Source organism: Mustelus asterias, chromosome 6, assembly GCF_964213995.1.
Source record: "Mustelus asterias chromosome 6, sMusAst1.hap1.1, whole genome shotgun sequence".
Classification (NCBI taxonomy): Eukaryota; Metazoa; Chordata; class Chondrichthyes; order Carcharhiniformes; family Triakidae; genus Mustelus; species Mustelus asterias.
Window position 1 is genome coordinate 137,270,155 of NC_135806.1, and position 13,764 is coordinate 137,283,918.

Below are 13,764 nucleotides of genomic sequence, written 5' to 3' on the forward strand. Positions count from 1 at the left end.
TTCCTCCTTCAATTTGCTTTTGTTGTAATATTACGCTATCAGGATAATTCAGAAATTTGAAACTCTTGCTGAGGAAGCCAAGGTTGGAGGTTGCAGACAGAGATAATGCACCATGGCCCCAATTCTCCAGCCTGTCCTCCTGGTCAAATGATGCTCACCATTGGTAACATGGAATTTTGATTGACCTCAAAAGGTTCCTCCCGTTTTAGCCTGTGCCCGCAGCTGCCCACCTTAATCTGATACAACTGAGTTCAGAGGAACACACACCTGACCCAAGAGGTAAATGCCCATTTCTTTTATGGCAGTTCCTACTGTGATTAAGATCGAGGCCAAATACTTATCACATTTTTTTTCACATTTTCACTATTCTGAAAGCCAAATTGTCTTTGCATTGTTGCAAGGCAATTGGGGCCATTCAGCTCCTTGAGCCTGTTCCTCTATTCAGTTAGATCATTGCCTACCTGTAGGAGTTATGAGTCATAAAGGTTTACAGCATGGAAACAGGCCCTTCGGCCCAACTTGTCCATGCCGCCCTTTTTTTAAAAAAAACACCTAAACTAATCCCAATTGCCCACATTTGGCCCATATTCCTCTAGACCCATCGTACCCATGTAACTATCTAAATGCTTTTTAAAAGATAAAATTGTACCCGCCTCTACTACTACCTCTGGCAGCTTGTTCCAGACACTCACCACCCTCTGTGTGAAAAAATTGCCCCTCTGGACACTTTTGTATCTCTCCCCTCTCACCGTAAACCTATGCCCTCTAGTTTTAGACTCCCCTACCTTTGGGAAAAGATATTGACTATCTACCTTGTCTATGCCCCTCATTATTTTATAAACCTCTATAAGATCACCCCTCAGCCTCCAACGCTCCAGAGAAAAAAGTCCCAGTCTATTCAGCCTCTCCTTATAACTCAATCCATCAAGTCCCAGTAGCATCCTAGTAAATCTTTTCTGCACTCTTTCTAGTTTAATAATATCCTTTCTATAATAGGGTGACCAGAATTGCACACAGTATTCCAAGTGTGGCCTTATCAATGTCTTATACAACTTCAACAAGACGTCCCAAGTCCTGTATTCAATGTTCTGACCGATGAAACCAAGCATGCCGAATGCCTTCTTCACCACTCTGTCCACCTGTGACTCCACTTTCAAGGAGCTATGAACATGTACCCCTTGATCTCTTTGTTCTGTAACTCTCCCCAACGCCCTACCATTAACTGAGTAAGTCCTGCCCTGATTCAATCTACCAAAATGCATCACCTCGCATTTGTCTAAATTAAACTCCATCTGCCATTCGTCAGCCCACTGGCCCAATTGATCAAGATCCCGTTGCAATTGGAGATAACCTTCCTCACTGTCCACCATGCCACCAATCTTGGTGTCATCTGCAAACTTACTAACAATGCCCCCTATATTCTCATCCAAATCATTAATGTAAATGACAAATAACAGTGGGCCCAGCACTGATCCCTGAGGCACACTGCTGGTCATAGTACTTCAACATAATTTACCCAATCTAGCTCAATATCCCTGAATACTCTGGCAACAATAAAAGCAGAACATGCTGGAAAGACTCTGAAGAGTCACATGGAATCAAAACATTTAACTTTGTTTCTCTCTCCACAGATGCTTCCAGAACAGCATTTTCTGTTTTTATTTTAGATTTCCAGCATCCGCAGTATTTTGCTTTTATTACCCTGGCACCAATGTTCTGTTTTATGGAGTGAAGCCGCACTGATACAATTGTTAAATAATATTTAAAGCACATTAACTGGTCATTCATCCCTCTGTCTATGCTGGTGTTTATGCTCAATAGAAGCCTCCTTCCATCCTACTGTGCATGATGAACAAGTGTGGTAAGACTGCTGTATAATCTCCGGCGAATAAATTAATGTGCTTGCAATGATTTTTCTTTTTTTTAATAATTATCCAGGTATGCAGAACCTTGAAGTTCTAGGACTGGTGTATTTCCTCTACCTTTTTCTGTTCTCTGGCCTGGAATACACACTCAGTTTTCTCACTCACCAACGCTTCCATTTTAACAGGTATGAGACTAATCTCTTAGTCAGTATTGTGTTTTCATTTTTAAAAAAAAGGGGAATGTTTGTGAATCGTTAATAGAACATAGAACATAGAAAGCCACAGCACAAACAGGCCCTTCGGCCCACAGGTTGCGCCGATCACATCCCCACCTCTAGGCCTATCTATAGCCCTCAATCCCATTAAATCCCATGTACTCATCCAGAAGTCTCTTAAAAGACCCCAACGAGTTTGCCTCCACCACCACCGACGTCAGCCGATTCCACTCACCCACCACCCTCTGAGTGAAAAACTTACCCCTGACATCTCCTCTGTACCTACCCCCCAGCACCTTAAACCTGTGTCCTCTCGTAGCAACCATTTCAGCCCTTGGAAATAGCCTCTGAGAGTCTACCCTATCCAGACCTCTCAACATCTTGTAAACCTCTATCAGGTCACCTCTCATCCTTCGTCTCTCCAGGGAGAAGAGACCAAGCTCCCTCAACCTATCCTCATAAGGCATGCCCCCCAATCCAGGCAACATCCTTGTAAATCTCCTCTGCACCCTTTCAATGGCTTCAACATCTTTCCTGTAATGAGGTGACCAGAACTGCGCGCAGTACTCCAAGTGGGGTCTAACCAGGGTCCTATAAAGCTGCAGCATTATCTCCCGACTCCTAAACTCAATCCCTCGATTAATGAAGGCCAGTACGCCGTACGCCTTCTTGACCGCATCCTCCACCTGCGAGGCCGATTTAAGAGTCCTATGGACCCGGACCCCAAGGTCCTTCTGATCCTCTACACTGCTAAGAATGGTTCCCTTCATATTATACTGCTGCTTCATCCCATTGGATCTGCCAAAATGGATCACCACACACTTATCCGGGTTGAAGTCCATCTGCCACTTCTCCGCCCAGTCTTGCATTCTATCTATGTCTCGCTGCAACTTCTGACATCCCTCCAAACTATCCACAACACCACCTACCTTGGTGTCGTCAGCAAACTTACCAACCCATCCCTCCACTTCCTCATCCAGGTCATTTATGAAAATGACAAACAGCAAGGGTCCCAGAACAGATCCCTGGGGCACTCCACTGGTCACTGACCTCCATGCAGAGAAAGACCCCTCCACAGCCACTCTCTGCCTTCTGCAGGCAAGCCAGTTCTGGATCCACAAGGCAACAGCCCCTTGGATCCCATGCCCTCTCACTTTCTCAAGACGTCTTGCATGGGGGACCTTATCGAACGCCTTGCTGAAGTCCATATAGACCACATCCACCGCTCTTCCTTCGTCAATGTGTTTGGTCACATTTTCAAAGAACTCAACCAGGCTTGTAAGGCACGACCTGCCCTTGACAAAGCCGTGCTGACTACTTTTGATCATACTAAACTTCTCTAGATGATCATAAATCCTGTCTCTCAGGATCCTCTCCATCAACTTACCAACCACTGAGGTTAGACTCACCGGTCGGTAATTTCCCGGGCTGTCCCTGTTCCCTTTCTTGAATATAGGGACCACATCTGCAATCCTCCAATCCTCCGGAACCTCTCCCGTCTCCATCGACGATGCAAAGATCATCGCCAAAGGCTCCGCAATCTCCTCCCTCGCCTCCCACAGTAACCTGGGGTACATCCCATCCGGTCCCGGCGACTTACCAACCTTGATGCCATTCAATAGTTCCAACACATCCTCTTTCGTTATGTCCACATGCTCGATCCTTTCTGTCCACCGCAAACCAGCAGTACAACCACCCAGATCCCTTTCCACCGTGAATACCGAGGTAAAGTATTCATTAAGCAGCTCCGCCATTTCTAACGGTTCCGCACAAACTTTTCCCCCTTCACCTTTTAAGGGTCCTATGCCTTCACATCTCATCCTTTTACTCTTGACATATTTGTAGAAAGCCTTGGGGTTCTCCTTAATCTTACCCGCCAAGGCCTTCTCATGACCCCTTCTCGCTCTCCTAATTTCCTTCTTAAGCTCCTTCCTACATCCCGTATACTCCTCTAAATCCTTAACACCTCCTAGCTCTCTGAACCTTCTGTACGCCTCTCTTTTCTTATTCACCAGGTTCATCACAACCTTCGTGCACCACGGTTCCCGTACCCTACCAACACCCCCCTGTCTCATCGGAACGTTGTCATGCAGAGCTCCAGACAAACATTCCTTGAAAATCCTCCACTTTCCTCCGGTACTTTTCCCCAAGAATGCCTCCTTCCAATTTACCCGTCTAATTTCCTCCCTGATGACACTGTATTTCCCTTTACTCCAGAGAAACACTTTCCTAGCCTGCCTGATCCTATCTCTTTCCAATGCTATCATGAAGGAGATAGAATTATGATCGCTATCCCCAAGATGCTCACCCACCGAGAGATCCTCCACCTGTCCAGGTTCATTAGCCAGCACCAGATCAAGTACAGCCTCTCCTCTAGTAGGCTTATCCACATACTGTGTCAGGAAACTCTCCTGGACACACCTAACAAACTCCTCTCCATCCAAACCCCTAGCCCTAGGGATATTCCAATCTATGTTTGGGAAATTAAAATCTCCCATCACGACAACTCTGTTATTCCTACATCTCTCCAGGATCTGTTTCCCCATCTGCTCCTCAACATCTCTGTTACTATTGGGCGGCCTATAGAAAACACCCAGCAACGTTACCGACCCCTTCCTGTTCCTAACCTCCACCCACAGAGACTCCGTCGTCAATCCCTCCACGGCGTCCACCTTCTCTACAGCCGTGACACTATCCCTGATCAACAGTGCCACTCCCCCCCCCTCTCTTGCCTCCCTCCCTGTCCTTCCTGAAACATCATAAACCCGGCACCTGAAGCACACAGTCCTGTCCCTGAGACATCCAAGTCTCCGTAATGGCCACCACATCACAATTCGAAGCAGCAATCCACGCTCTAAGCTCATCCACTTTATTCACTACACTCCTGGCATTAAAATAGACACATCTCAGACCTTCAGCCTGAGCACTTCCCTTCTCCATCACTCGTCTAACCTCCCTCTTACCCTGTTTACATTCCTTATCTATTTGCGAGCTAACCTCCTCGCTCTCAGTCCCCTCATTTCGATTCCCTAATCTTTAAAATTCATTCTAAGAATATCAGCATCACTGGCAAAAGTAGCATTGATTGTCTATCCCTGTTTGTTTAAGTTTAAAGTTTATTGATTGTCAAAAGTAGGCTTACATTAACACCGCAATGAAATTACTGTGAAAATCCCCTAGTCGGCACACTCAGGCGCCTGTTCGGATACACTGAGGGACAATTTAGCACGGCCAATGCACCTAACCTGCACGTCTTTCAGACTGTGGGAGGAAACCGAAGTACCCGGAGCAAACCCACTCAGACATGGGGAGAACGTGCAGACTCCACATAGACAGTTACCGAAGCTGGGAATCAAACTCGGATCCCTGTGAGGCAGCAGTGCTAACCCACTGTGCCACCCGTTGCCCTCATAAGGTAGTAGTTTGATAGAAGTGGTTTGCTAGGCCCCCTTGGAATGCAGTTAAGATTCAGTCACATCGCTGTGGATCTGGAATCACATGTTGGTCAGACCAGGTAAGGATGGCAGATTTCCTTCCCTAAAAGACATCATGGAAGCCATAGAGTTTTTCCCCTGAAAGTCAAATAACTTTAAGATCACTTTTAATGATTCCAGTTCTTTTTTATTTCCAGCCTTTTTTTCAAACTGAAATCAAATTCTTAAACAGCCAGTGCAAGATTAATGACTTTTAGGCAAGGAAACCTTGCCATTTTGCCTGGGCTAGGCTTAGAGGTGACTCCAGTCCCACATCAACATAGTTACTTCTTAACTACCCTCACAGGGTAGTTGTCATGGGGGACTTTAACTTTCCAAATATTGATTGGAACCTTTGTAGGTCAAATAGTTTGGATGGGGCACTTTTTGTGCAGTGTGTGCAGGAGGGTTTCCTGACACAATATGTGGATAGGCCGACAAGGGGTGAGGCCACATTGGATTTGGTACTGGGAAATGAACCGGGCCAAGTGTTAGATTTGGTTGTGGGAGAGAACTTTGGAGATAGTGACCACAATTCGGTGTCTTTTGTTATTGCAATGGAGAGGGATAGGGCCGGACGGCAGGGCAAGGCTTACAATTGGGGGAGAGGTAATTATGATGCGATTAGGCAAGAATTAGGGGGCATAAGATGGGAACAGAAACTGTCAGGGAAAGGCACTGATGAAAAGTGGAACTTTTTCAAGGAACAAATACTGGGTGTCCTTGATAGGTATGTCCCTGTCAGGCAGGGAGGAAATGGCCGAGTGAGGGAACCGTGGTTCACAAAAGAGGTGGAATGTCTTGTGAAAAGGAAGAGGGAAGCTTATGTAGGGATGAGGAAACAAGGTTCAGATGGCTCGATTGAGGGTTACAAGTTAGCAAGGAATGAGCTGAAAAAGGGGCTGAGGAGAGCTAGGAGGGGACATGAGAAGTCCTTGGCGGGTCGGATCAAGGAAAACCCCAAGGCTTTTTACTCTTATGTGAGGAATAAAAGAATGACCAGGGTGAGGTTAGGGCCGGTCAAGGACAGTGGTGGGAACTTGTGTATGGAATCAGTAGAGATAGGCGAGGTGATGAATGAATACTTTTCTTCAGTGTTCACCAAGGAGAGGGGCCATGTTTTTCAGGAAGAGAAGGTGTTACAGGCTAATAGGCTGGAGGAAATAGATGTTCGGAGGGAGGATGTATTGGCAGTTTTGAATAAACTGAAGGTCGATAAGTCCCCTGGGCCTGATGAAATGTATCCTAGGATTCTTTGGGAGGCGAGGGATGAGATTGCAGAGCCTTTGGCTTTGATCTTTGGGTCCTCGCTGTCCACGGGGATGGTGCCAGAGGACTGGAGAGTGGCGAATGTTGTTCCTCTGTTTAAGAAAGGGAATAGAAATGACCCTGGTAATTATAGACCGGTTAGTCTGACTTCGGTGGTTGGTAAATTGATGGAAAAGGTCCTTAGGGATGGGATTTACGACCATTTAGAAAGATGCGGATTAATCCGGGATAGTCAGCACGGATTTGTGAAGGGCAAATCGTGCCTCACAAATTTGATAGAATTTTTTGAGGAGGTAACTAGGTGTGTTGATGAAGGTAGGGCGGTTGATGTCATATACATGGATTTTAGTAAGGCGTTTGATAAGGTCCCCCATGGTCGGCTTATGATGAAAGTAAGGAGGTGTGGGATAGAGGGAAAGTTGGCCGATTGGATAGGTAACTGGCTATCTGATCGAAGACAGAGGGTGGTGGTGGATGGAAAATTTTCGGACTGGAGGCAGGTTGCTAGCGGAGTGCCGCAGGGATCGGTGCTTGGTCCTCTGCTCTTTGTGATTTTTATTAATGACTTAGAGGAGGGGGCTGAAGGGTGGATCAGTAAATTTGCTGATGACACCAAGATTGGTGGAGTAGTGGATGAGGTGGAGGGCTGTTGTAGGCTGCAAAGAGACATAGATAGGATGCAAAGCTGGGCTGAAAAATGGCAAATGGAGTTTAACCCTGATAAATGTGAGGTGATTCATTTTGGTAGGACTAATTTAAATGTGGATTACAGGGTCAAAGGTAGGGTTCTGAAGACTGTGGAGGAACAGAGAGATCTTGGGGTCCATATCCACAGATCTCTAAAGGTTGCCACTCAAGTGGATAGAGCTGTGAAGAAGGCATATAGTGTGTTAGCTTTTATTAACAGGGGGTTGGAGTTTAAGAGCCGTGGGGTTATGCTGCAACTGTACAGGACCTTGGTGAGACCGCATTTGGAATATTGCGTGCAGTTCTGGTCACCTCACTATAAGAAGGATGTGGAAGCGCTGGAAAGAGTGCAGAGGAGATTTACCAGGATGCTGCCTGGTTTGGAGTGTCGGTCTTATGAGGAAAGATTGAGGGAGCTGGGGCTGTTCTCTCTGGAGCGGAGGAGATTGAGGGGAGACTTAATAGAGGTTTATAAAATGATGAAGGGGATAGATCGAGTGAACGTTCAAAGACTATTTCCTCGGGTGGATGGAGCTATTACAAGGGGGCATAACTATAGGGTTCATGGTGGGAGATATAGGAAGGATATCAGAGGTAGGTTCTTCACGCAGAGAGTGGTTGGGGTGTGGAATGGACTGCCTGCAGTGATAGTGGAGTCAGACACTTTAGGAACATTTAAGCGGTTATTGGATAGGCACATGGAGCACACCAGGATGGTAGGGAGTGGGATAGCTTGATCTTGGTTTCAGATGAAGGTCGGCACAACATCGTGGGCCGAAGGGCCTGTTCTGTGCTGTTATGTTCTATGTTCTAAGAGTAAACCTACTCCGTTTTAGCTTAGAGAACCTTTCAGAGCTACGGGGTGGGTAATAAATGTCAGCTTTGTAAGTGATACCCTGTAATAATCATGCAGCATAGGAGGCCATTTGGCCCCTAATCCTTTGCTGGTGAATATTTTCTGTGCCTATGTGTGATTTCTATTATTTCCTTGCCACCTTTGTCTTTTTTTCTCTCAGTATGCAACAAGGGAAAATGTTTTTCTTTGTGGGGATTACGATGGCACTGGTCCAGGGTGGATATGCTCGAAGGATCAAACCTGGAGATGAAATTAAAGCTGTAAAGAGGGTAAGCGATGCAGAGCTGGGGTTAGACTAGTGACTGAGGAGGATTTGTTTATGATGCAATGGGCTGTATCGTTCTAAGATTCCATGTTTTTGCTTCAGCATCCTTCAAAACAAATGGTCACCGAAAAGTGTTTACAATTCAGGCAGGAGAAGGGGGTGGGGGGAGGAAGGAAATGGGAGAGAGGGGAGATGGGAGGAGAGGGAAGTAGGGGGATGGAGATGATGAGTTAAGGAGATGGAAATGGAAGTGGGATGGAGTGAGCTGGGAGGATGTGGAGAGAATATAGAAAAGTAGGGAAGGAAAAAAAATCCTAGTAAAGCTGTAAAGGGCCTGGGTGAGATTGTGGTCTCATAGAATTCTATGATTCTATTGATCTCCGGAGAGAGATAAAGATAGTAATGTATTGGATGTAGATGACCAAGAGATGATTGTCAATTGTCGGAAAAACCGATCTGGTTCACTAATGTCCTTTAGAGAAGGGAATCTGCCGTCCTTACCTGGTCTGGCCTACCTGTGACTCCATATCCACAGCAATGTGGTTGACTATTAAATGGCCCAGCAAGCCACCCAGTTCAAGGGCAATTAGGGATGGGCAACAAATGCTGGCCCAGCCAATGACAGCCACATCTTAGGAATAATTAAAAATCGATGCTTCATCAGATTGCAGTCGGCTTGCCTTAGAATGGTCGCTGACCTTTCCTGCTCTCAGGAGGTGTCTGCTGCCCTCCTTCCTTTATTTTAGATTCAGTTTTCCAAGATCTCCCTGGAGATCACATGGTCTGGAATGGGGGGGTGGGGGTGAGTTAATAGGTTGTGATGAACAAAGCATCGTAGCTGTGAGGGACAGCTCGGTGGATAGGATATTAGGATGTAGATAGGCTGGAAAATTGGGCGGGGATCCTGGATTCAGGATTCAATCCTGGACCGGGGAGCGGCGCGGGCTTGGAGGGCCGAAGGGCCTGTTCCTGTGCTGTATTGTTCTTTGTTCTGTTTTTCTCTATCCTTGCTGCTACTCTTTTCTCAAAGGGAACTAAGAGAGCGCTTGATGGCTTGCCTGCAGAGCCCCGTCGAGATGGCCTGCCCCCGATCAGCCCCCTGACTCAGCCCGCTGCTGGGTGGCCTGCCTCCGAGCAGCCTGTTTCCTGACGTTTGTCATGATGGTCCAACTCTAAGCCTGTCATTGATTTCCTGCTGTAATGGTCTGACTCCAGACACCCACACCTTCAATAGCAGACACAAAGACTGACCTGTGAACTCTATCAGGGTGGTCTTTGATTGGAATCCCGCTGCACCCATCTGTAGCGACTTTGTTTCATGCAGAGTTAACCCTTTCAGTGTGCGTTTTTGTGTGGTTTCCCCCTTTATGCCCTTTTCCCAACAATTTGCCATCACCTCTGAGATTGTTGACTCTTTGTTGTCAACAATCGCCCCTCCATTTGATTTATCAGTTGGTGAATGTTTGAAGGCCTTTGACTGTGGGAGGCATTATTCCCGAGTCTGATCTTGCCCTCGCACCCAAATCCACACATTGTGGTTCCAGCAAGGGGAGCTGCATCAAGGTCAGGAGTGAGATCAAGGGCTGATATGTTTTTTAAAAAAAATCTCCCCCCACCCCACCAATTTCTTCAGTCTTCCTAACCCAGAGGCAAAAATCTAAATACAAGCACTGCTGTGTCAAAGAACTGCTGAACTAGATCACGCTGCATATTGGAATACAGAGCAAAATTTCAACATTTGCTGATGATACACCAAGCTTAGAGGCCTGGAAAACAGTGATGATAGCAGGGCATAGATATCTAGCAGAATGGGCAGACACATGGCGGAGAGAATTTAGTACAGAGAGATGCAAGTTGATTTTTATTTTGACAAAGGATGGGGTTAGGCAATTACAGTTACAGTTCTAATGAATTGGCAGAGGCACAAGGACCTGGGATTGCTCAGAGAGCTGACATGGACTTGATGGGTTGAATAGCCGCCTTCTGCACCAGGACAACTATGGTATGAATCAAGCATGCTCTTTGTAACTCGGATTCAAATCCATAAACACTTGAGGGGGGGGGGGGGGGGGGGGGGAGGCACAGAGCTGGGGGTGCTCTGACGTACAAGACTGGATTTCATGGAGTGCCTGACTCCCCAGCCACACTCATCCACACCCCGCTCCTGCAACAAAGGAAGGAGTGAGCTCTCTCATACTTTGGTAGCTTGCTCCAGAGGCATTAAATGCTCAGAGGGGTGTTAATTGGTTTAGGACAGGACTTCTGCCCCCACCTGGGCAGGAAGTCCTGCCTCAGAGAGCTGTTGGCCAATTAAAGGTAACTCTCTAGTTGCAGCAGCACCACTGGGAGTGCTGGCCACTGCTGAGATTACAACAATACCCAATGCTGAGGAGTGATAACTGTAAAATCCAGCTCCTGACTCGGTAAGTGTGTGACTAGCAGGGAAAAGGACTCACTTTCTCATGACATATTTCTCTTTCAGGCAATTGCCCTACTAATCCCAGCTTTTCTTATCATTGGCTGGGCTAGCACCGTGCCTGTCCTGTACATCGGACTCCTCTTCTACTCATTTGGTAAGTGAATAAAATAAACAGTAATGTTGCTTTGTATGGCATCTTTAACACAGTAAAGCAATCCAAAGGGGTGTTATCAAACAGAATTTGAAACTGAGCCAAAGATTGACATATCAGGGCAGGTCCAAATGCTTGTTCAAAGAAGTAAAGTTTATTTATTAGTCACAAGTAAGGCTTACATTAACACTGCAATGAAGTTACTGTGAAATCCCCCTAGTTGCCACAGTCCAGCGCCTGTTCGGGTCAATGCACCTAACCAGCACATCTTTCAGAATGTGGGAGGAAATCGGAGCACCCGGAGGAAACTCACGCAGACATGGGGAGAATGTGCAAACTCCACAGACAGTAACCCAAGCCGGGAATCGAACCTGGGTCCCTGGCGCTATGAGGCCGCAGTGCTAACTACTGTGCCACCGTGCTGCCCAGAACTAGGTTTTAGGCAGGATTTTAAAGGAGGAAAGAGGGAATTCTAGAGTTTAGCTAAAGGCATGGCTGCCAATACTGTGCTACAGGAATCAGGGATGCACGAGAGGCCAGAATTGGAGAATCTCAGATGTAGGAGATGAGAGATAGGGATTGGGCAGGCCGCAGGGGTAGGGGGAATGTGGAGTTGAGGCTACAATCAGGTTTTATTGAATGGCAGAGCAGGCTTGATATGCTGAGTGACCTACCCTGTATTCGTATGTCTATGATTTGAACACAAGGATTAGAACTCAAAAATCGAGTCATTGTAGGACTGAGAGTCAGTATAGATTAGTGGGCATTAGCAGGTGATGGAGACTTGGTGAGAGTTAGCATTGGAAAGTAGTTTTTGATAGATTGAAGTTTGTTGAGCAATAAAACTTTAATTTAAAAAGCAGGGATTATTTGATTAGCTTCATTGTAAACCTATACAAACAATGTTACCCTTCCAAAGTCCAAAGATGTGCGGGTTAGGTTGATTGGCCAGGTTAAAAAAAAAAAAATTGCCCCTTAGAGTCCTGGGATGCGTAGGTTAGAGGAATTAGCAGGTAAAATATGTGGGGGTAGGGCCTGGGTGGGATTGTGGTCGGTGCAGACTCGATGGGCCGAATGGCCTCCTTCTGCACTGTAGGGTTTCTATGGACTCTTCAGGAAATATTTTAAAATACAAATAAATTAGAGAATACTGGGAAACAGACAGGACAATTTTGGGTGTAGGCCATCAGAACTGTTGTGATCTGAAGAATTAATCTGTCCTTTCACCAAGACATGAGTGGTGATGGAGGTCTTTAAAAGTATGAAAGAGTCTTGATAGGGGGCGTAGATAAGTTATTCCTACTGCCGTGGTTAAGACCAGAAAGGTCATCAACCTAAAATGTTAGCAGTTTCTCTCTCCACCAATGCTGCCTGACCTGCTGAGTATTTCCAATACTTTCTTTTTGTTTTGGTAGAATGTGGAACTTGGTACCACAGAGTCATACAGTGCAGAAGAGACCATTTGGCCCATCAAATCCGCACCGATACATTAGAAACACCTGAACTCCCACTTAATCACATCTGTTAATATTCAGGGCTATGGCCCAAGTGCTATGATGTGCCAAGTACTCATCCAGATTATTTTAAAGGATGTGAGGCAACCCGTCTCCACCACCCTCCCAGGCAGTAAACTGTGACCTGAATGCAGAAGGCTAGAGTTCTGAATGTTGCCCAGCTAGTTAATACAACGTGAGCAGCCTGAACATGTCTTTATTGGTGTGGAGTAGAAACATAGAAGATAGGAGCAGGAGGCCGCCATTTGGCCCTTTGAGCCTGCTCCGGCATTCACTACGGTCATGGCTGATCATCCAACTCAATAGCCTAATCCTGCTTTCTCCCCATAACCTTTGATCCCATTTGCCCCAAGTGCCTAGCTAGTTGCCTCTTGAATACATTCAATGTTTTGGCATCAACTATTCCCTGTGGTGATGAATTCCACAGGCTCACCACTCTTTGGGTGAAGAAATGTCTCCTCATCTCTGTCCAAAATGGTCTCCCCTGAATCCTCAGACTGTGACCCCTAGGTAAAAAAAAATGGCTAAATTATTAAACCTAGATAGAAGGCTGGACTAGGGATTCCAGTGGTGGGGAAAGACTGGAGAAACAGGGATTGTTCCCCTCAGAGCAGAAAAGGTCTATGGAGAGATTCCAGACCGTCACCACCCTCTGGGTAAAAACGTTTTCCTCAGGGCAGTTGCTGAGGCGAGTAATATAGATGCATTTGAGGGGAAGCTAGATAAGTGTATCCTTCTATTTCTTTCTCTCTCTAATGTAATGGAAGTACATAGGATTAGATAAAGGGTGGGATGAGACTCATGTGGAGCATGAACACCAACATGGACCTGCTGGGCCAAAGGCCTGTTTTTGAACTGCAAATTCCATGTAATACAGTGTGATTATGTTCAATATTTCCTCTTATCCTGATTATCCTTCAATATGGAATTAGTAGGGCCAAATGCACTCTGGAAGGTTCTAATTCTAAACCCATTTAATTTTGAACACCTCCATCAAATCTCTCCATAGACCTTTTCTGTTCTGAGGACAACAAACCTCTGTTTCTCCAG

At 46.1% G+C, this 13,764-nt stretch overlaps 1 protein-coding gene across 1 annotated transcript in view; it reads left to right on the forward strand.

The window, feature by feature from the left end:
• slc75a1 (solute carrier family 75 member 1) overlaps window positions 1–13,764 on the forward strand; it is a 49,699-nt gene that overhangs the window by 27,568 nt on the left and 8,367 nt on the right. Inside the window, exons 8-10 of the mRNA XM_078215196.1 lie at window positions 1,939–2,050; window positions 8,526–8,634; window positions 11,113–11,203. Of these exons, the coding sequence (XP_078071322.1) occupies window positions 1,939–2,050; window positions 8,526–8,634; window positions 11,113–11,203 (312 nt within the window). The remainder of the gene's footprint in view (window positions 1–1,938; window positions 2,051–8,525; window positions 8,635–11,112; window positions 11,204–13,764) is intronic.